Below are 19,826 nucleotides of genomic sequence, written 5' to 3'. Positions count from 1 at the left end.
CTGATTTAAGTTATAAAAATGAATTGACTAATTTATATACAATGTTTTGGGTTATTTACATTTCAGTCACATGTGCATTTGCACATATGCTGCTGGACTTACTGTTAATGTAGTATATTCATACCGCGAAGAAAATACCTGAATCATTTAAAATGACCGTGTAATTGATATCTAACTGTTGAAAGCATCGGAGGCCCCAATGTTCTACAACAAATCTCACCTTGCTTTGACCTCCACCAAATCTGTATTCCTTAACAATTCGTATGAGTGATAAGGAATGTACTGTTTTTGTACTTGACTTGGGCAAAGATATGGGGACCTGTCACCATGGCAGGTCTCATTCTGATCTCGAATGGACTTTGTCGTATTTTCACGACGAATTGTCTCATAAGGTATTTTGCTCAACATTATCGACACCCTATTGACACATACTCAGTTTTTAGCAAATAGGAAGACAGACGTAGTTGGAATCGTTGGTTACAAATGCGATGGTATTCTATTGTAATGTTTTAAAGGTACACTACTTCTAACTTTTACGGTGTTTAGATACGAAAAATGATTTAGCTGAGCAGGAAGCCTATTGGAATATCAGTGTTTTGTATCCTATACAAACGTAAGCTTTCTCTTAAATGCTCCATTAACTTCTTAACTAGTGCCTTATTTTCAAAGCTACAATCCGTTTCTCAAACGTTAAAACCAAGCAATACTATGCAAGGCGATCTGATATCTGCAATAGTTGTGTCCTTTGATTTGATGGCTCGGCATTGTAAAAAGAACAAATGGAAGAAGAAGATGATAGTGCTTACGGCAGCTAGGGGGATTATCGACTTTAGTGATTACATTGGAATTGCCGAACAACTACTGCAGCATGATGTTTTTCTAGGTGTTTATGGAGTTGATTTTGATCAAGAAGATATTAATTATTCTGAGCCTTTAAAGGAATCTCAGAAAAAGGAAAACGAAGTTCGAATTCAAGAGTTTGTTGAGAGTTGTCATGGTCAGTACTGCACATTTCAACAGATTTATAACAACATCGGTAAACCTTGGGTTCGTAAAGTGAGACCTGTCGCAATCTTTAGAGGTACATTTAGTATTGGTAATAGAGACAGCAAAGATACGTCTATAAGCATACAGGTTGAAAGATATCCTAGAACTCGTTTAACTAAACCGCCAACATCATCTGCTTTTTATGAAAACGATATGTCTAAAAATTATGAATGTCTTAATATCGAAAATTCAAATGTGGAAAACAAAAGTATGGAATCTGATGCAGTGTCTACTGTTCGATCGTACATGGTTCGTGATCCAAAAACAAACGATTCTTTTGAGGTTAAAAGAGAAGACTTGGAAAGCGGTTATAGTTATGGTAGGACAATCGTCCCGATCAGCCGATCAGATGAAGACGTATTGGCTTTAGATACAATACCCGGTTATGAAATCCTTGGATTTATTCCTAAATCTAGTCTTCCAATTTATTATACCATTAGTGATACTAATATAATCGTTCCAAAAGATGACTTCGAAAGCAAATTAAATTTTTCTGCCTTTGTTCAATCCCTTGAACGTGAACACCGATATGCGCTCGCAAGGTTTGTTTCTAAAGATAAGGGCGTACCAGTTTTGCTGGTCTTGATGCCTTACGTGGAGTTTAAAAGACATTACTTGGTTGATATACAACTTCCATTCGCTGAAGATGTTCGGCCTTATTCTTTCTCAGAGTTCGAGAAACTGTCAAATGAAGAGGATATGCGACAAATTGATTTTGCCGTAAGTAATTATATCGATAATATGGATTTAGATTCCTCTGATTGTGGGTTCAATCCTCCTTTTGAGCCCGAAAATACCTTTAGTATGATACCACATAGACTTCAACAAGCTATCAGTTATTATGCAAATTCACCAGAAGGCGATCTTCCTCAACCAAATATTTACTTAACACGTTACACCAATCCTCCAAAAAGTTTACTTGATAATTGCATTTTGGACTTGAAGTTGATTAAGGAAAAACTTACAGTGAACGTCCCCGTCAAACCAAAATATTCTTCTCAAGAAACAGCCTTCGACACAGGCGCCCCAATATCAGAGGAACAAATAGAAGAACTACTAAATTCTGGTCTCGATGAACAGGAAGGAGAAAAATTATTAGTCCTTCACGTTAGTGAAAAAGACCCAGTAGGCACTTTCACTGAAGTTTTGAAAAACCCTTTTGGACTAGAGGATGCTTTGACAGAAATGGAAAAAGTAATTAAAAATCTTATTGACAAGTCTAAGTACGATCTTGCTTTGCAGTCATTGCAATCTCTCAGGTTACACTCAATTTTGGAAGACGAAGTTGAAAGATTTAATGAGTATCTTACTCGATTGAAAAAGGACGTAATGCAAAATAACAAACCCAAGGAGAATGAGCTTATTAACAAAATAAGATCATCTGGATTAGATATTATTCTCCATGATGAATTGACTAGACATGATAATTTTAATAACATTTAGCATAGGACAACAATGACTTGTCTTACTCGAACATAAATAAATAAATTTTATTAAATACTTGCAATATTTTTTTTACTTTTATCCAAATTTCTAATAAAAATTTTTAAGTCATGAATCCGCTATTTATTAGCATATAGAATACACGGTCGCAAAAATAGAAAATAGTTTTAACTTAAGTAGTTTAGGTAAACATACCTATGATATTTCAGAAAACACAACTATCGTTTAAAAACTTGGTGAGAGTTCCTTGCATTTTTTTATTTATATTCTATCTTTCACAATTACATTATTCAAAGAACATTTTAGACTTACTTTCACGAATTGGACAAATATCGGGGACATGCTTAAGGAGCTACAGCAGTGTTCCTTATTAGTGATACTAAAATTTAATAGTTTGGTCGTATCTATTTACCTACCACTGACTTTTTGATCTGTTACGCTTCGGCGATTGGAAAGCGTTCCTGAACTTTCTGTCATTTTAAATAAAATTTAAATTTTTTAAATATTTAAATTAATTCGATCAAAATGACTGAAGTCGAAACCACACACATGAATGCAGGTACAGAGAGCCAACAAGAGCCTGCTGAGCTAGCTGAAAAGCAAAAGGCTATAGGAAACGCTTTCTATAAAGAAAAGAAATATGCAGAGGCTATCAAAGCCTATACAGAAGCCATTGATTTAGGATCAGATTCAGCGTTGGCGATTTATTATTCCAATCGTGCCGCTACTTATATGCAGATTGGTGAGTTTGAATTGGCTTTATGTGACGCGAAACAGTCCGACCGTATTAAGCCAGACGTTCCAAAAACACAATCTCGTATTCGTCAGGCTTACGAAGGTCTATCAATTTTAAATGAGGCAGAGGTGTATTTGAAAAATAAGCAAGCTGGATTAGCTCTTAATGCTCTTGATCGCCTTCAGCGTCGTATTGATAGTACTACTCAACCCCCAATGTCGTGGATGTATTTGAAAGCGCAGGTATATATTTTTCAGAACGATATGGATCGTGCTCAAAAAATTGCACACGATGTTTTACGACTTAACCCTAAGAACGTAGAAGCTTTAGTCCTCCGTGGTAAAGTAATGTATTATTCGGGTGAGAATGCGAAGGCTATTACCCATTTTCAAGAAGCATTGAAATTAGATCCTGATTGCACTACGGCCAAAACATTATTCAAGCAAGTTCGTAAACTCGAGAACACCAAAAATCAAGGAAATGATTTGTTCCGTCAAGGTAATTACCAAGATGCTTACGAAAAATATTCTGAGGCTTTGCAAATTGATCCTGATAATAAAGAAACTGTCGCCAAGTTGTACATGAATAGAGCTACTGTGTTATTACGCTTAAAACGACCGGAGGAAGCCTTGAGTGACAGTGACAATGCTTTGGCAATAGATTCATCTTATTTAAAAGGTTTAAAAGTTCGCGCTAAGGCTCACGAAGCTCTTGAAAAGTGGGAAGAGGCAGTTAGAGACGTGCAGTCAGCTATAGAACTAGATGCGAGCGATGCTAACTTGCGTCAAGAATTACGCCGGCTTCAGCTAGAATTGAAAAAGTCGAAGCGTAAAGATCACTACAAGATTTTAGGTGTTTCCAAGGAAGCAACCGATATTGAAATTAAGAAAGCTTATCGTAAATTAGCTCTGGTATATCATCCTGATAAAAATGCTGGCAATCTTGAGGCTGAAGCACGCTTTAAAGAAGTTGGCGAGGCTTATACTATTCTTTCTGACCCAGAAAGCCGACGTCGTTTTGATTCGGGTGTCGATCTTGAACCTGGTATGGAGGGAGGTGCCGGAATGGATCCTTTTGATATTCTTCGGGCTTACCAAGCCGGAGGTAGTTTTCCAGGAGGTGGTTTCCCAGGCGGTGGTTTCCCGGGAGGTTCGTACAACTCTCAGGGATTTGGCATGGGGGGTGGTTTCCCTGGATTTACAAGTTTTCAATTTTCTTAAGTTGGAAAAGAATTCACGATTTGTTTATACCGTTTTCATTCTTCCTATCTTTTTTTTTAGATTCATAACTTTTTCCGACCTATCTTTCATTATTACACATTTCATCTATTAAAAAAAAAAACTCGTGAATGTGTTCAATTCGTGAGTCAGACAACTTCGGATTGTAATTACACCGATACCTAATATGTATTCTATTACGCCCGAATTTTTTTTTGTTTTCTGTATCTATCTTTGCAGTTTTTTCCCGGATGTTGTTGATTTACGTTTAGCGTTTGTCGAGCCATAAATCATTTGGAATCTTGATCGTATTGTAAATAAATCTGCTTATCAATATTAAACTGCTTATGTTATTTACCGCTAGTATTGTGGTTTCATTAAAAGTAATCGTTTCGTGTTTCCCGATTAATGTTCTTAATTTAATACTATTTATAAGCAGTCGTCAGTTGGTTTATGTGAAGTAACTATTGCTGAATTGTGTCGTTAAGCTAAAAAGGTACAATAATCATTGTAACTAATTTTTCTGTAATTACCATTTTCTTTTACAACGTACAATACATTCTTTGATTGTTCATCCTACCTTACTATGACACGGTATTGATAAAAGATCGTAGTGAAATGTGGTATACATATAACGAAGACTTCGGAGTAGTGCAACTTTTGTTTCTACATTCAAATGACACACTCACTGCAAGAACCCATATTACCAAAGGGCAAATTGATATAGAATTAACGATGCGGACGACTAAGAAAAGTTCAAAGAAAGGAATCCCCTTGAACCTGATGGTTGTTGGAGATGTCGGTCTTGGAAGAACTGCGTTTATAAATACTTTATGTGAGAAACCACTTATACGACATAACAATAATTTTGACCCTGCGGAGGCATCTAGCGTCTCTCCCGTTGAGATCGTTCCATATCAAACAGGTAAGATTTGCATAAAGGCTTTTCAATGTGATATTCATTTGTAAGAGTACGACTTGAACTCTACAAACTTGATTTTGTTAACAGTGCATAACTCGTTAATAACCTTGATATTTTATATTTATTGTATCAAATTATAATCTAGAATGGATTTCAATTTTTCCCTGGGCAGTCACTTCAGCCAGCTATCTTATATTTTGTAAAAAGAAATTGCTAACGAAAACTAAAGATATTATACTGGAAGATGGTACAAAGATTAATTTAACTGTTTTAGATACACCCCATTTTGGGGAAGCTATCGATAACGAAAACAACTTTGACATCATCCTTCAATATATTGAAAGTCAATATGACAATGTCTTAGAAGAAGAGTCTCGGATCAAGCGAAATGCTAGATTTTGCGACGATGTAAGTAACATTACGATTAGGTGAAAATTTTTAGTTAAGCTCCATACTAACAATCACTCATAGAGGGTTCATGCTCTCATATATTTTATTTCGCCTACAGGGCATGGTTTAAGGGAATTAGACATAGAGTTGATGCGAAGACTTGCTCCGCGTGTGAACATAATTCCCGCTATTGCGAAAGCTGATTCTTTAACAGCTCAAGAACTTCAAACGACTAAAGAAATGATTAATGCCGATATTGAGTATTACAAAATTCCTGTCTACGATTTCCCTTATGATATTGAAGAGGATGAGGAAGCTATTATTAATTTAAGTCAACAGTTACGTGCAACTATTCCATTTGCTATTGTGAGTTCAGATCGGTTAATTGAAATGAATGGGCAAACGGTTCGTGGAAGAGCTTATCCTTGGGGTGTCGTTGAAGTCGATAACCCAAGGCATTCTGACTTTCTGGCTCTTCGATCTGCTTTATTTGCAACACATATTGAGGACTTACACAACATCACAAGCAATCAACTGTATGAAACTTATCGAACTGAAAAGCTTTCAACCTCACAGTTGCTTTTAGACAGTACTGTCGGTTTAGACGGCAAGAATTTGAGTCAGCATGATCAAGTTTTGCGTGAGGATCGTCTTCGTGCCATTGAATTGTCAGTTCAAAAAGAGATTGAGGAGAAGCGACGCCAGTTATTAGCTCGCGAAGAAGCGCTAAGAGCTTTAGAAGAGAAGTTGGCTGCTTCTACTGCTGCCATGGCAAATGCCAGCGTTTCAACCCTTCCATCTTCAGTGTCTTCAACTAATCATTCCCAGTCATAACCAATTTAATGGTGCATAGTGCGCTACTTGTAACATATATTTCATGTTTTGGAGCTGTTGTTTTCTTTCTTTTGTTTCTGCTGACAATTTTGTGTCTAAATGCAATTAATTATTACTGAGGCCTGTTAACGTGGCCATACATGCACACCTCAAATATCAATCAATACTTCAGCCATTAAAAATAATATTATTCGGTAGTCTTAACGCTATATATCACGTTTAAGATGTATGTTATTCCAACTCGTGGATAATAATTTGGTAACCAAAATACCAACAAAATAAATTTTAATGAAAATTTAAATAATAACCGTTGCAATTCGTAAATGCTAGACGTTCCTAAACCTCATCATTATAAAAACACACAGATAGAAAAAGTGATTGCGATAAAAAAAGTACACAAATCCTCGCAATTGATTAATCCGTCTTAATAATAACTTTCCCTTTACAACGATGAGTCATCAAACGGTTGAAGGCCTCAACAGTATCTTCAAAGTCATATACACTATCGATGACTGTTTTGATATTATGCTTCATCACAAAATCGACAAAATCACGTAGCATTTCCTGATCTACGTGCAAAAGGATATTATAGTAGCTATGGGATGATCCACCTAGTACACGAGGACGAAGAGTACGTGATAAGCGACTGCCAACGTATGACAAAGTAATATCACCTCCAATTCCAAAAAATGCGCCGTCAGGCTTGACAAATTTACTTGAAGCTCGGTATAAAACATTATCGTTAACACAATCAAATACGAAATCATAGGGTCCTAGATCAGCCAAGCGCTCAACGAGGTTGTCCTTTTTATAGTCGAGTGTATGAGTGGCACCCAAAGATTTACAGAGATCCAAGTTCTCGGTTGAGGAAATCGTAGTGACTTCACATTCCAAAGCTTTAGCTAACGCAACTGCAAACGTACCAACACCTCCACTAGCTCCCTCGATAACCAATTTGGTACCTGGCTTTACCTTCATTTGTCGGACCAATACCTCCCAGGCGGTTAATCCAGCAATACCGAACCCGGCACCCTCATTGAACGAAACACCATCGGGAAGGTGCCAAACATCCTTATCGCCCGTAACGATGTGTGTAGCACATGAACCACCTTGGCGACCTGCACGAGGAAAGGACTGACAACCCCAAACACGCTGAGTGGCGGAGAATTCCTTGACCTCTGATCCCACAGCTAGTACACGACCAGCAAAATCATAACCCGGAATGTTTGGAAGCTTGAAGAGTGCCTTGGCAATCATTTGGTAAGTGTTCATCAGCTTGTAATCAAGCGGATTGATACTGGTAGCGACCACTTCAACGAGAACATCATACGGTCCCAGCTCCGCAGGATTGGGTATATGCAAGCCCTTTTCCAGGTACAAAACATCCTTCGGCTTGCCAGTACGGTTGTAAAGCCAAGCGGACTTGGTTCCAAACTCACTTTTGGTTTCGCTACTCATTTTAACTAGATGCTAAGAAAAAATGGGTATAAAATGCAAATATCAAATGAAACTTATTAAATTTGTGCAACAATTTACACAATAAAGTAGGTTAACTTTCGTTTACACGGCTATTTGAATTCAGTAACAATAAAAAGAAAAGCAAAACCGCTTAAGCTCAACGCCTAGTAATAGTGTCACAGAAACTCCAAACTAATAAATATGTCTAAAAAATAAATTCAGACAAAATGTGTATTAAAAAAAAGTTATCTTTGAGTCAAAGTCAAACTTTTTTATTTCCTAATTAATATAGGCAATATCAGTAGATTTAATAAAACAATTGATGTATTCAGAATAATGGAGATTCCGTATTCCTGTAGCCTTAATATAAGGATTTGCTAATTCCTTACGTCATATTTGGTTAGTAATCCGAAGTTTTGATTATTCGCTAGAATCAAGGGATTTGAACGGGAACAAGTGAGTGCGTAAAGATCAAAGATGCAAAAGCTGAATAAAAATCACGATAAGGTTGAGGAACCATAAGACGCATTTTAACGCAATTTGTTAATAGTATACTGTTGTAAGCTACGCAGTTTGGTATCTAATTTAAGGATACGTAGAACTGTAGTGAGTTTTCCTTGTGGTCTATTATATTACAATACACAGGTTGTATAAGTAGCAACTGAGTATAGGTATTGTATTAACTGGGTTATAATGTTACCTATCACTAATATAGCTCATAACTGAACTGAGGAACGAGATTCAGTCGTAACGCTATTTATAATATTTCTAAATAGTTGTTATCAACGGGTATCTATGTATATAGACGGATAGTTACCCATGATTATCAATAAACGGATCTTAGCTAGTATTCCAACATATGATCTATAGTGATACGCAACGTAGTATATCATAGCGTAGTGTAGTATTGCTGACAGCTGATGATGGCTACTCAAATTCGGTATCAGTTTTAACGATACGTAGGATCGCAGTGAGTTTTCCTTGTGATCATATTATATTTTAGTACACAGATACTATTAGGAACAACTGTTATAGAGGTTTCTAATATTGGGGTTATATTGTACTTTTAATTAAAATAGCTTATAACTGAACTAGGGAGCGAATTAACTTGTAGCTCTATTCATAATCTTTTGTAGTATCAGATATCAGCTGGTAACTTTTTAATTAAGCTGACAGCTACTCTTAACCAAAACAACTGATATTTACTAGTATGCGAAAGTATGGCTCAGTGGTATTCAAAGTATTGTAGCACAGCTCAGTGTATTGTTGCTGATTACTAAATTTGATTTTTTAACACCATCAAGGCGGCATCTTTATAATTCATTTTCAACTCGTATATACCGTGGCAGTAACAATTATGATTCAATTACGATAAAAACAATACTTCACATCATGAAGCCTTACTCGTAGTATCCATTTATTAATGTAATAATTTGTACATGATTTGAGGCTGCTAATATCCTGTCATAACAAATACTTCCATCGTGGCTGAATAATAATAGTTGGCTACCTACGGTTAAAATACAATACACTGGACAACTCGTAGTAGCGGTCTCATAGAAACTACTGAAAAAGGGAAGCAACTAAACATAAAACTCTAGAATTTTTAATTTTATGAAGTATTCCAAATGTTTGAGATGATGTTTGCATACAAATATGTTTAGCTAAAACTAGAAAGCAAACCAACTTCACCAAATGAATTGGACAAAATTATGTAACGTGATGATAAAAATGATGATTTTATTTTCATAACTTGCATCAAAAAGGATGGTTTCGAGAAAGGGATTCAAAAAAGTTGGTTTGAGTTTCGTCGGAACATCTTTGTTGAACAAAGAAAAAGTAGCGGAAAAAAAAAGAGCAGAATGAGTGAATGAACGGATCATTTGGCAAATTATCATGAAATCAACAACCAAGGAAATGTTGTACATCAAGGTGTTGTAAGAGAGTGGAGAAATTAATAATAAAAGTTAATAATTCACAAAAGCTTGAACTTTTAAAAACATTACGCAGTTAAAGTGCAGAATTTGTTTTTTTTTCGGTCTCTGATTCTTTAAGGAGAGGATAACTTTTGAAATACGATTTGGGAATGAGTCGAATCAGAGAGCGAGTTGTATCATTTCGTACTGCGGAAGAACAAATAAGTTTGGAATACACTTTAACGGCTCTAGAATAAAGCTTCTGCTGAATTAGGGCAACCAGCCAATAGTTCCATATTCGAACGTCAAAGTTTTTTTGCAACTTGGATATAGCTTTCATGGTAATTAAGGTACGCTTAAAATCTCGATGTTTGACAAAAAAAACGAGTTGGGACGCCAAAACCGAGACCTCAAAATCGACATTCAGCCTTATACGTCCCGTTAGGAGAGACACAGCACGAAATTGAAGGTCGTACGACGAATGAGGGCAATTGAGAATACCATTCAAGAGGATTATAAGAGACTTTCTCTGAAAGAGGGAATGCTTGCAATTTAGTTGATTCTCTAATAAAAAAAGCAAAGCCATGGCATCGTTCAGCCAGTAACAAATCGATTTCGCTAAAACCGTATTGGTGGTTGGAGACAACTTTAAGCTTCCCGGCTTAATTCCAGATATATTACAAGGAGGTGAACTTTGCGTTATACAAATCAAATCTTTGTTGCCCAAATTCTTCATAATGTTACCAGAATAGTAGGTATTTATAACGTATAAAATTAAATCGTGATAATGAAGCTGACTTGCGGCTTGTAACATTTGAGACACTAAACGTTCGTTTCGAATATACGGGTCAATTTTCCAGAAAAATGCAAAAGCAGAAGAGTATTGACGGTTAACTAGTAGAGCTCGCATGGAAAAAGAATAAACAACTTGAAGATACGCCAATGAAGGTCGCCAAACAGAATGCTGCCAAACTGAAATCAGACTCAGTATGTCTTTGTAGTTACCTTTTTCTGATAATGGTTTAAGAAATGCCGAAACTATTCGATGGTCGAGAAGATAACTATTGTATTCTTCCAGCTGAACAATATCGCGCATTAAAACCCAATTACGGTTTTTTGAGAGTAATTGTACAAATTTTATAAATGCATCTTTTGGCAATGGTCCCATGCCTGCACGAGACCACTGTTTATAAAGAAAATGAGCAGTATCAACTTGGTTATCACGATATGCTATGGAAAACAAAAACGCATAAACGTGTTGCAAAGGAAGCTGTTGATTTTGGAATCTCAAAGGAGCAAATATATGACCTAATGACTCTGAGAAGCAGAAGCGTTTTAAATTAGAGACTGTAGAGGAATCCATCCCAAGATGGGAATTATGGAAATGATACACCAAACACAATTCAACGTACAGACTTTTGAGATTTTGGGGTAACTTAATGTTACTCCACCAGTTTTCTCGAAAATTTTGATATAAGATTGCTTGTTCAGTCAAATTGCATGAACGGAATCGTTCTAAAAAACGGAGGCAGAGTTCAACAAGAAAATCTTCTTTTTTATTTTTTTTGGCGACATTAATCCAAATGGGAGTTATTTTTGCCAACGTTTCAACCTCCAGTTTTGAATACACAATGAGGCAAAGATCAGGATTTTTATCAAAACATTCGGCAAACCGTTTTTTCACGTAAATTAGGAATGGGTTTTTATGTTTGTCAAAAGGCACAGTAACCTTTTCAGTTTTATTATCAGCATAGACTTCACTGACTTTTCGGATAATGTACATTAAATCGTTTTCACTAAGAACAGCACCTGCGCTGGAAGGCAAACACTTGTGAAATAATTGATTTTCTGCAAAACTTGAGAGAAATGCTTCGTTTGAAGCAGATTTCGAGTATTTATGTAATTCATCAGAAGACGCTTGTCGAGGCCTGCACCCAGTTACCTTTTCATGATGAACGCTAAGCTGGTTTAGTGACCGCACAACAAGACGATTTGGGAAAGGGATTTTAAATTCCCTTAAACGTAAATGTTTTGTCCATGCAAAAAGTAGTGGAGATACACAATTTCGCATCTCTTAGCCTGGCAAGCAGACAAAAGTCGTCCCCAAAACGAGAGGCGTGGAAACGAAAAGACGCGTTATGAAGAAAAGAAACGATAATCAAATTAAAAGGATCACTATTAATGAGAGAAGGGGGTACTTGATAAAAAAAGAAAACGAGAACTCGATACGAGATGATGCATATACTTCCGTTCCCTTTCTATATGATGCGATAATTCAAACATTAAACTGTGCGAAAAGGCTCAATAATGCATCTAAACATTTCATCCAAGGTTTCCAAAAAACAGAAGGTGGTATAAATACAGCTAACTGAGCAAACCTTCCAACGTTGCGAAGTTGGGTTCTAAGCAAAACCTAAGATTGCTATTTCCTCATTAACAGGCAGCGTTAGTGAATTAACGGAAACCATCGCTATAGTTTATTTACGTTATTTTGTTATAATAGCTCGTTATTGTGTAAACATGGAAAGAACATTCATGAGTAAAAAAGAGGTCCCTTAATATAATTAAATGCAGAATATCCCTCTAAACTATTAAACTATCATTCATCGATCCTCTTAAGAATCGCTAATGAATAACGATCAATCGGCCATCATCATATATAGGAATGGCATTGAATGCAACCAGCATTTAGGCACGTTTGTTGACTCATTAGTATTTAATCAGCATTTACAATATCATCGAATACACTTTCGTCAAAGAACACAAGTGTAGTCTATTTACCTTACTTCTTCGTTATAAGCTACAGATTAACCTTACCTAGGTTATATAACACTCATCATCCAGAAGCGAATATCGTATTCTAGCATTGAGATTGCCAGCTAGCAGGTAAAATCAAATACGGAGTATAAATATGACTGCGTTATAAGTGAAGAAATGAAAATAACTGCTAAAAATGTATGAGCAGGCAAGAATTCAAGTAGTTGATGTCCATTCATAATAATACTGTACGATCAATGGCTTTAAATATTTGCAGCACTTCATTTTCACTTCAGAACATGCTAGGTGTAGCGGCATTTGCTGCGCTAATTTACTCAGTCAGTTTATGACAAAATCAAATTAGCAAATACGCATACAGCTTCACAAATACAGTACAGCCATTTAATTTGCTTTACGAAACATATAATTGATTTTGTCTAATTAATCTTAAAATTTTTTTGGAGTTTTTTGAACCATTGTTATTAATAATTCTAACGGCTGCCGGTAAATATTTAATGAAATCAGTGAAAATTAAAAGTATAAAAAAAAAAAAGTTTATTCCATAACAAAAAATTTTTAAGTATTAAAAAATTTTTAAGCAGTTTAACTTGCTTTCCTATGGCGTTAACGATTGATAAAAAAATATAAAAAAATAAAGGCAATAAACTCTATATACCTTTAGCAATTATAAAAAAAATATCTAAAAAATAATAGGGACTTTCAATCCATAAAATTAATTTAGATGAACAATCGCTTAGTTTAAATTCCGAATTTACAAACAAGCCATATCTTAGCAAAAAAAAGGCAATAGATGTGTTTAAATTTATAAATAACTATTTCATTAATAGTGTTCGTATCCTTGTGTGTTCTGAAATAAATATTCATAATATCTTACCATTAGGTTATACTCAGTAGCTACTAAGATGAGGCACACTAGTACCGTCAGCTAACACTAGCTTGGCCAGCCCAATTCCTCTTGGAAGCCATTTTCACCAAAAAAGTTGGTTTCTTGCGCTTATAATTCACTTTTTTAGCAGACTATCCATATAAGCGATTGTTTATTACCTCAAGTCATACTCTCCATTATTTATAGCGCCGTGGATGTGTTTTGCATAATTAACCCATCTCAATCATTATTCAATCCTTACTTCCATTTTCACGTTTCTATTACTGATTATTTTACTAATATACTATTTAATAACTTTTTCAGGAGGAAGATCCAATGCCGAAATTTAATGCAAATGGTTTGCTACGCAGCTTTGCAGCTGAAATGAAAAAGCCATGGACAGCAGAGTCTTTATGGTACGAAACGGTTGCTAAACATCCCCCAACCTTTCAATATGCTAGACGTATTGTACCATTGTACGATCCAAATAAGGTAAAATCCCGTGGTAAACGGTTACGAAAATCAATGTATCAGCCTCAGGAAATTCAATGGCCAGAAGATAAACTCCGTAAAAGGTTTTATCGAGATCATCCTTGGGAACTAGCAAGGCCTCAAATCATTGCAGAAAATGACGGTAATGATCAGCAATATTGTGATTGGAGTCACATGGATCAACCGCGCAAAGCATTATCTGGCGAGAGTGTAGTGCAAAGAACTTTATGGCTGATTGAAAACTCTAACATGCCTGTAGAAAATGCTTATGATCAAGCAAGAAAGGAATTTTATCACCTACGCGCTGAACAAGAAATTCAGCAACGCGTTGCCCATGATCAGGCTCAAGCATTGGGTGCTGTATTTACAAAATCTGATCTGGAGTTGGGCTATGAAATGGATCAAAATGCTTTAAATTCTTGGTTTGATAATGCTTCACAATACGCTGAGGCTAATCGTACAAAGTTCACAGACCCGAGTGTAGATATCTCTAAGACGACTCAGTAGTATTTAAATTCACAGCTGATATATCATATTGTCTCCTCAAAAATTGATTTTTGTTTTGTTTTTTTTTTTTTCAGAATTTTCTTAGTACTATCCCCTTTCAAAAATAAAACAGATATTTTTCATCTCTTTATGTCTTCAAATTAAAACAATCTATCAGAACACATTAAATTTCTACCATCTATTTGAATACATATATATATATTATAAATATTATTCAAAGCTATAGCAAGCTTTTCAGATGACACTGCCGTTTAGCCAGCTAGCGAACTTTCGCTCCAAACTTTTAAAAGTGCTTTAAAAAAAGTTCATCATTTATTGAGCAGCCAACATAGATAAGAAGATGATAGCGTCTATACCCATAACACTTTTTGTCAGGAAAGGAAAAATTTTTCTAATATTAAACGATTGCCAGTAATTGATTTTAGTCATGAATCACGAAATGCCACTTTTTTTCCCAAACAAAAAGTTAAGATACATATCAAAAAAACCAAACTCATGCCTCAACAGGATTGGTCACCATCTCACCTATGTAGACTCTAAAAATTACCATCATTTACCTTCCTTTCTTAGGTCGAGGTTTTATTTCGTCTTGCGGAACAGGGTGGAGCATGATTTTATTGGGCAATTGCGCATTGTTGAATGTATAACCTTTACTCCAGTCGTAACTAATGGCATAAGCAAAAATATCTCCAGTACGATTAAACGTGCTGCAAGAAATAGTCCCACCAACATTTGGATAACTCTTTAAACGCTGATGACTATCTTTATCCCAAAAACTAAAAGTACCATCAGATCCGGCGGTTGAGAAAGTTCCATATTGGGGATGAAATGCTATAGAATTTACACTGTAAACATCAGCACTGTTACCTGCTTGATTCCTATGACAGCGAAAACTGAAGTTTTGAGATGCATTTTTTTCATCTATATTTTGGATCGCACATCTTCCTTCAACGCTTCCTATAGCATAACCATCACCTTTAATAAAACAAGCCAAAGATCTTGTCTGGAACTTCAATGGACTCATAGCCAGTTTAAATATTTTCGTTGGTTCCGACAAGTTGATAACACATATGTTCCTTTCAGCGGTTGCAACGGTAAGTAATGGATGAACACAATCCATCGCATAAACACGTTCTGGAAGACTGACTGTAGCAATGGGTGTTGATTGTCGAAGATCCCAATATTTCAAGGTTTTGTCCCATGACCCAGTTGCCAGAATAGGTGAAGTACCCATAGCTTCAACGAAACGAACGCAACGAACAGCATCGTCATGAGCCGCAACCTGCTGATTTTGCCCCGTTTGAATATCAAAGACTTTAGCAGACTTATCCACACTTCCTGATGCTACTTTGGTACCATCTCGAGACCAATTGACACTTAATACCGGACCTTGGTGTTCATAAAGTGCTTTTCCAATTGATTGCCCTGTAGCTTGCACTTCGTAAATACGGACTTTACTATCCCTATCTTTGAGTTAGCATAATGAAAAATAGAAAACAAGCACAATTGTTGGTGTGTTCATCCAGATGTTATACGAAGATTATTTACAGATCGTTCAATTATTAGTAATGAGAAGAAATACCATGCTCAATTAAGAAGATTGATTTTCAAAATTCTTCATAGGATGATGATAAAAAGTCATATTAATAAACCAAATAAATTGTTTGAGGTTCATTTTTGGTAAGCTCAATAAAATACTTCAGAAACCGCAAAGTTCATTTAGTTATTAAAATTTTTGAAAGACAACAAAGATATTTTATGTGTTAAGTATTTTAACCTCGAACATGAGTTTTATTTGTAAATCGCGATTGCCAAATAACATGGCAGCATCAGGGAATAATAAATACGTAGTAACATCAAATAAAGAACTGAAATCACTTACCAAGATGATGCAGCTAAATATTCTGCTTGAGGAGAAAAAGCCAAATCTGATATTGAATCCTCCGGGGGTTGGGCAACCTATCGTGTAATTAGCAAATGTAAGTAGCGTATATGTAAAATTAACAAACCTCCACATCCTTTTTTAAGTCACCGGTTGCATTAGATACTGTAGATGTTGTAGCCTGTCCAAAAAGTGACATTCTAATAGTTGTGGTAGTTGGTAAATTACTCGTATGCAGACAAAATTACTTGCTTCAACACACTACCACAAATGCTTTTGCCAACATTTGTACTTCAATCACTTACAGCGAATAAGCTTTGCTATTAGGAATACCCAATTGTTATTAATTAACAGTTGGAAACAAAATATTAGTATTTAATTACGGTCACAACATATCACAGGATTTACGCTCCCGAAGTACTCTTTTCTTAATACAATTGAATATAAAGTATGGATTTATGAAATTCATTAGAAAATGGAAGAATTTACCCTAGATAGAAACAGTAATGTTGGGAATTTAATAGCTCTTGCAGTCCTTAACAAATTTGATGAACTAGCCCGTCATGGCAAACCGATCATAAGAGCAAATGGGGTGCGTGAATGGACTACTTTAGCCGGTGTTGTCATTCAGAAAAAGATGGAGAACGAATTTATTTGTGTTTGTCTAGCGTACGTCTTTTTTATTAATATCGGTAAACTGACATCTAAAGAACAGGTGTAAAATGGTATGCTACCAATTGATTTTTTTCATTAACAAGTCAATTTAGTACGCCAGCTGGCATCATTAAGAATGAACAACTGGGTAGTGTATTACATGATTGTCATGCTGAGATTCTGGCATTAAGATGTTTTAACAGGTAATATATACAATTATTTGTATATTTGTTAGTATTCGTTACTAATAAAAGAATTAAGATTACTTCTCGAACATTGTATTTTAATTAAAGAATCAAAGAAAGATACGTGGCTTCTTGAAGTTGCTGATAATGGTAAATTTACTCTAAACAGCAATCTTCTGATACATCTGTACGTTTCCGAATGTCCTTGCGGAGATGCGAGTATGGAGCTACTAGCTAGCCGCTTGGAAAACAACAAACCATGGAACTTAACAGTTGATTCAGAGAAATTAATGCGTGGGAGGGCGGATTTTGGACTACTTGGAATCGTGCGTACTAAACCGGGGAGACCTGATGCCCCAGTAAGCTGGAGCAAAAGCTGTACTGATAAATTAGCTGCAAAACAATATCTTTCTATTTTGAATTCCCAGACCAGCCTCATTTGTGAGCCCATCTATTTATCATGTGTAGTGCTTTATAAAAAAGTGATAGTTAAATCAGCAATTGACAGAGCATTTGGACCCTTTGGTCGGTGCGCACCACTTGCTGAATTTGGAGAAAAGGATAATCCTTATTACTTTCATCCTTTTACCGTGCTGGAAACGGATGAAAATTTTTTATATTCACGGCCGTTGAACCAAGCAGAAAAAACTGCAACTAGTACAAACGTTTTGATATGGATCGGTGATAAAATGCAGTGTACTCAAGTGATACATAATGGTATTAAAGCGGGAACAAAAGCTAAAGACGTTGAAAAGTCTCAAACATTAATATGTAGAAAGAGTATGATGAATTTGCTGCATCAATTAAGTCAATCGTTGACTAATGAAAAAAACTATTATGAATGGAAGAAACTCAACATCAAACGTTGCCAGCAAAAGCAAATTCTTCGTAATATCTTAAAAAACTGGATCCCAAACGGAGGGAACGAATTTCAATGGATATAAGAAATCTAGAAACCTCAATATAAGATGTACGTATGAATTAAGGCATTAAATAAAACGAAGGATGGCTTTACCAGCGATAATAATTTTATTAACGACTGACTTGTTACATAACAAGTAAGAAATAAAAGAACGTGTTGCGAGGAATTAAAAGTTATTTTTTGCATTTCAAAATAATTCACATATAGAAATCTGTCAGAAAGGAAATGAACGACAACTAGAGTAATTAAAGTATTATAAAAATCATCTCATAACATTATTCCATAACTCGGTTTAAAATGTAAAAAGAAGGATCATCGAATTAAACCATAGTCTGAAAATTGCTTGCTGTGACTTGCAATACGCCTTACTTCGGAAGATGATGGATGAATGTTTTCTGGAGTGTTGGATATGGATACTGGAGTAGGCGGGCCAGTATAGTAATTTGAATTTGGTTTCTGAGCGCTTAAATGCTTTAACGGTGTAGAATTGCTTTTAGAAAGTGATTTTGGCCGAATGCGTCTAGGCGTTTTATGTTGTAAAAGAGATACGCTACGTGTCAATTTACCATGACGAACCCACAGATAATGAGAGGAGGAGCGTGATAGCGTACGAGAAGGGGTGCGTAAAGGAGAGGTATAAGGATCATACATATGTGTTAGATCATCAGAACCGATCGGTCTTGGCGTTGTCAAACCATTCTGATCATATATCGACTTCGTGGGAGATCCCATGGAAAGCCTGCGATTCCCTGAAAGATGTAAGGACGGAGGCTTTCCAGAAGAAAGCGATCTCTGGTTCCATATGGAGGTAACAGGTTCAGAGTTTGGACAATTGTGAAGCTTCGTTTTAGCGACAATGGGAAGATCTTGCAGAGGGGAAAATGTTTGATTAACTTGTACTTTATACATAGCCAATTCAAGACGTAAGCGTAAGTTTTTAGCACAACACTGAATGTCGTCTAAGTGATTATTGTTGGTATTGGTTTGTACTGGTGTCTTGGGTTCTAAATGTGTTTCTTTTTCCTGTTTCTCTCCTATCTCAGTAGAAGATTCTTTTTCCTCTTCACTCTCCGTACTACTAACAGATTTTATTTTTAAGACTGGCTCTTCACATGCATTTTCATCTGCAATTTCTACTGCACGCACATTTCGAGATCGAACCGCAATCGGTGAAATCGTCCCTGGAGCCGCATTCTCTTTTCCTAATGGTCTCTGCATCGGTGTTATAGGAAATAAATGTTGCACATTTTTTCCTTTTCCATACTCATACACTTCGTTTGTTGGCCTTTCCCCCAAAGTGTTTAAACGAGATGGGGTCAATGGTTCCATTGACCTATCCATCTTGTTATTTTTTCTAAACGGAAACCAATATAAAGATTCCTAGTAGCAGAGAATCAGAAGGAAAAGTAATAATCAGAGACAGTTTTTTTGCGACTCGTCGATTGTTGCGTACTTGTGGCACGTATATAAGCGGTGTCCAACGCAACGCGACGCGACGCCCTTTAAAGCGCGAATTCGCGATATAGCGCGTTTTATCAGTTTGCTCATATCCTCGAGTTTATTAATTATATTAACTTT

The 19,826-nt window shown here is 35.9% G+C and overlaps 9 protein-coding genes and 14 long non-coding RNA genes across 23 annotated transcripts, besides 1 other annotated feature; 13 read left to right on the top strand and 10 right to left on the bottom strand.

The window, feature by feature from the left end:
• The first annotated feature begins 228 nt into the window (after window positions 1–228).
• pku80 (Ku domain protein Pku80) lies at window positions 229–2,608 on the top strand. The gene is made up of 4 exons (NM_001023811.3): window positions 229–392; window positions 437–491; window positions 547–613; window positions 654–2,608. Exons 1-4 carry the CDS (start codon window positions 264–266, stop codon window positions 2,488–2,490), a joined length of 2,088 nt encoding a protein of 695 aa, NP_596791.1. The 5' UTR covers window positions 229–263; the 3' UTR covers window positions 2,491–2,608.
• SPOM_SPNCRNA.6537 lies at window positions 1,672–2,141 on the bottom strand. Its single transcript, NR_195885.1, has one exon. It is a non-coding gene; the product is annotated as a non-coding RNA (long non-coding RNA).
• Window positions 2,609–2,652: 44 nt separating the features above from the next.
• On the top strand, window positions 2,653–2,862 carry SPOM_SPNCRNA.6536. The gene has a single exon (NR_195884.1). It is a non-coding gene; the product is annotated as a non-coding RNA (long non-coding RNA).
• SPOM_SPNCRNA.6535 lies at window positions 2,666–5,653 on the bottom strand. The gene has a single exon (NR_195883.1). It is a non-coding gene; the product is annotated as a non-coding RNA (long non-coding RNA).
• Window positions 2,901–4,885, top strand: SPOM_SPBC543.02C (TPR domain protein, DNAJC7 family). The gene has a single exon (NM_001023810.3). The coding sequence runs from the start codon at window positions 3,016–3,018 to the stop codon at window positions 4,444–4,446; it is 1,431 nt and encodes a 476-aa protein (NP_596790.1). The 5' UTR covers window positions 2,901–3,015; the 3' UTR covers window positions 4,447–4,885.
• Window positions 5,134–6,904, top strand: spn3 (mitotic septin Spn3). The gene is made up of 3 exons (NM_001355839.2): window positions 5,134–5,368; window positions 5,595–5,773; window positions 5,837–6,904. The coding sequence occupies exons 1-3, from the start codon at window positions 5,179–5,181 to the stop codon at window positions 6,587–6,589; spliced, it is 1,122 nt and encodes a 373-aa protein (NP_001342704.2). The 5' UTR covers window positions 5,134–5,178; the 3' UTR covers window positions 6,590–6,904.
• SPOM_SPBC16A3.02C (uncharacterized protein) lies at window positions 6,757–8,385 on the bottom strand. Its single transcript, NM_001023808.3, has one exon. The coding sequence runs from the start codon at window positions 8,045–8,047 to the stop codon at window positions 7,004–7,006; it is 1,044 nt and encodes a 347-aa protein (NP_596787.1). The 5' UTR covers window positions 8,048–8,385; the 3' UTR covers window positions 6,757–7,003.
• Window positions 7,002–8,228, top strand: SPOM_SPNCRNA.6534. The gene has a single exon (NR_195882.1). It is a non-coding gene; the product is annotated as a non-coding RNA (long non-coding RNA).
• Window positions 8,386–8,605: 220 nt separating the features above from the next.
• Window positions 8,606–8,963: an LONG TERMINAL REPEAT.
• Window positions 8,673–9,041, bottom strand: SPOM_SPNCRNA.6533. The gene has a single exon (NR_195881.1). It is a non-coding gene; the product is annotated as a non-coding RNA (long non-coding RNA).
• Window positions 9,042–9,218: 177 nt separating this feature from the next.
• On the top strand, window positions 9,219–10,935 carry SPOM_SPNCRNA.6532. The gene has a single exon (NR_195880.1). It is a non-coding gene; the product is annotated as a non-coding RNA (long non-coding RNA).
• ppr7 (PPR repeat-containing protein Ppr7) lies at window positions 9,606–12,366 on the bottom strand. The gene has a single exon (NM_001023807.3). It carries the CDS (start codon window positions 12,032–12,034, stop codon window positions 10,058–10,060), a length of 1,977 nt encoding a protein of 658 aa, NP_596786.1. The 5' UTR covers window positions 12,035–12,366; the 3' UTR covers window positions 9,606–10,057.
• SPOM_SPNCRNA.6531 lies at window positions 11,572–11,923 on the top strand. Its single transcript, NR_195879.1, has one exon. It is a non-coding gene; the product is annotated as a non-coding RNA (long non-coding RNA).
• On the top strand, window positions 12,028–12,344 carry SPOM_SPNCRNA.6530. Its single transcript, NR_195878.1, has one exon. It is a non-coding gene; the product is annotated as a non-coding RNA (long non-coding RNA).
• A 122-nt stretch (window positions 12,367–12,488) lies between the features above and the next one.
• On the top strand, window positions 12,489–12,727 carry SPOM_SPNCRNA.6529. The gene has a single exon (NR_195877.1). It is a non-coding gene; the product is annotated as a non-coding RNA (long non-coding RNA).
• Window positions 12,529–12,778, bottom strand: SPOM_SPNCRNA.6528. The gene has a single exon (NR_195876.1). It is a non-coding gene; the product is annotated as a non-coding RNA (long non-coding RNA).
• A 427-nt stretch (window positions 12,779–13,205) lies between these two features.
• SPOM_SPNCRNA.6527 lies at window positions 13,206–13,606 on the bottom strand. The gene has a single exon (NR_195875.1). It is a non-coding gene; the product is annotated as a non-coding RNA (long non-coding RNA).
• A 62-nt stretch (window positions 13,607–13,668) lies between these two features.
• On the top strand, window positions 13,669–14,735 carry rsm25 (mitochondrial 37S ribosomal protein mS23). The gene has a single exon (NM_001023806.3). The coding sequence runs from the start codon at window positions 13,943–13,945 to the stop codon at window positions 14,603–14,605; it is 663 nt and encodes a 220-aa protein (NP_596785.1). The 5' UTR covers window positions 13,669–13,942; the 3' UTR covers window positions 14,606–14,735.
• Window positions 13,828–14,337, bottom strand: SPOM_SPNCRNA.6526. The gene has a single exon (NR_195874.1). It is a non-coding gene; the product is annotated as a non-coding RNA (long non-coding RNA).
• On the bottom strand, window positions 14,731–16,686 carry rae1 (nucleoporin Rae1; the record flags this gene model as incomplete). The annotated part of the gene is made up of 3 exons (NM_001023805.3): window positions 14,731–16,068; window positions 16,488–16,564; window positions 16,615–16,686. 3 exons carry the CDS (start codon window positions 16,684–16,686, stop codon window positions 15,159–15,161), a joined length of 1,059 nt encoding a protein of 352 aa, NP_596784.1. The 3' UTR covers window positions 14,731–15,158.
• Window positions 14,972–16,200, top strand: SPOM_SPNCRNA.6525. Its single transcript, NR_195873.1, has one exon. It is a non-coding gene; the product is annotated as a non-coding RNA (long non-coding RNA).
• A 56-nt stretch (window positions 16,687–16,742) lies between the features above and the next one.
• Window positions 16,743–18,489, top strand: tad1 (tRNA specific adenosine deaminase). Its single transcript, NM_001023804.3, has 4 exons — window positions 16,743–17,156; window positions 17,198–17,212; window positions 17,255–17,344; window positions 17,403–18,489. The coding sequence occupies exons 1-4, from the start codon at window positions 16,963–16,965 to the stop codon at window positions 18,268–18,270; spliced, it is 1,167 nt and encodes a 388-aa protein (NP_596783.1). The 5' UTR covers window positions 16,743–16,962; the 3' UTR covers window positions 18,271–18,489.
• nrm1 lies at window positions 17,048–19,687 on the bottom strand. Its single transcript, NM_001023803.3, has one exon. It carries the CDS (start codon window positions 19,587–19,589, stop codon window positions 18,561–18,563), a length of 1,029 nt encoding a protein of 342 aa, NP_596782.1. The 5' UTR covers window positions 19,590–19,687; the 3' UTR covers window positions 17,048–18,560.
• Window positions 18,813–19,706, top strand: SPOM_SPNCRNA.6524. The gene has a single exon (NR_195872.1). It is a non-coding gene; the product is annotated as a non-coding RNA (long non-coding RNA).
• The last annotated feature ends 120 nt before the right edge of the window (window positions 19,707–19,826 follow it).

This window comes from Schizosaccharomyces pombe (genome assembly GCF_000002945.2).
Source record: "Schizosaccharomyces pombe strain 972h- genome assembly, chromosome: II".
Taxonomy (NCBI): domain Eukaryota; kingdom Fungi; phylum Ascomycota; class Schizosaccharomycetes; order Schizosaccharomycetales; family Schizosaccharomycetaceae; genus Schizosaccharomyces; species Schizosaccharomyces pombe.
The sequence above is the reverse complement of the archived record's forward strand: the minus strand, read 5'-3'. Positions and strand labels throughout refer to the sequence as shown.

Excerpts from the sequence above, each read along its gene's own strand:
- pku80 (NM_001023811.3), top strand. The coding sequence starts at position 264 with ATGAGTGATAAGGAATGTACTGTTTTTGTACTTGACTTGGGCAAAGAT. Across the intron at positions 393-436 it reads ACGACGAATTGTCTCATAAG|TTTTTAGCAAATAGGAAGAC; the intron begins GTATTTTGCTCA and ends ACACATACTCAG. Across the intron at positions 492-546 it reads CGTTGGTTACAAATGCGATG|ATACGAAAAATGATTTAGCT; the intron begins GTATTCTATTGT and ends TACGGTGTTTAG.
- SPOM_SPBC543.02C (NM_001023810.3), top strand. The coding sequence starts at position 3,016 with ATGACTGAAGTCGAAACCACACACATGAATGCAGGTACAGAGAGCCAA.
- spn3 (NM_001355839.2), top strand. The coding sequence starts at position 5,179 with ATGCGGACGACTAAGAAAAGTTCAAAGAAAGGAATCCCCTTGAACCTG. Across the intron at positions 5,369-5,594 it reads GATCGTTCCATATCAAACAG|ATATTATACTGGAAGATGGT; the intron begins GTAAGATTTGCA and ends CGAAAACTAAAG. Across the intron at positions 5,774-5,836 it reads ATGCTAGATTTTGCGACGAT|AGGGTTCATGCTCTCATATA; the intron begins GTAAGTAACATT and ends AATCACTCATAG.
- SPOM_SPBC16A3.02C (NM_001023808.3), bottom strand. The coding sequence starts at position 8,047 with ATGAGTAGCGAAACCAAAAGTGAGTTTGGAACCAAGTCCGCTTGGCTT.
- ppr7 (NM_001023807.3), bottom strand. The coding sequence starts at position 12,034 with ATGCGAAATTGTGTATCTCCACTACTTTTTGCATGGACAAAACATTTA.
- rsm25 (NM_001023806.3), top strand. The coding sequence starts at position 13,943 with ATGCCGAAATTTAATGCAAATGGTTTGCTACGCAGCTTTGCAGCTGAA.
- tad1 (NM_001023804.3), top strand. The coding sequence starts at position 16,963 with ATGGAAGAATTTACCCTAGATAGAAACAGTAATGTTGGGAATTTAATA. Across the intron at positions 17,345-17,402 it reads GCATTAAGATGTTTTAACAG|ATTACTTCTCGAACATTGTA; the intron begins GTAATATATACA and ends AAAAGAATTAAG.
- nrm1 (NM_001023803.3), bottom strand. The coding sequence starts at position 19,589 with ATGGATAGGTCAATGGAACCATTGACCCCATCTCGTTTAAACACTTTG.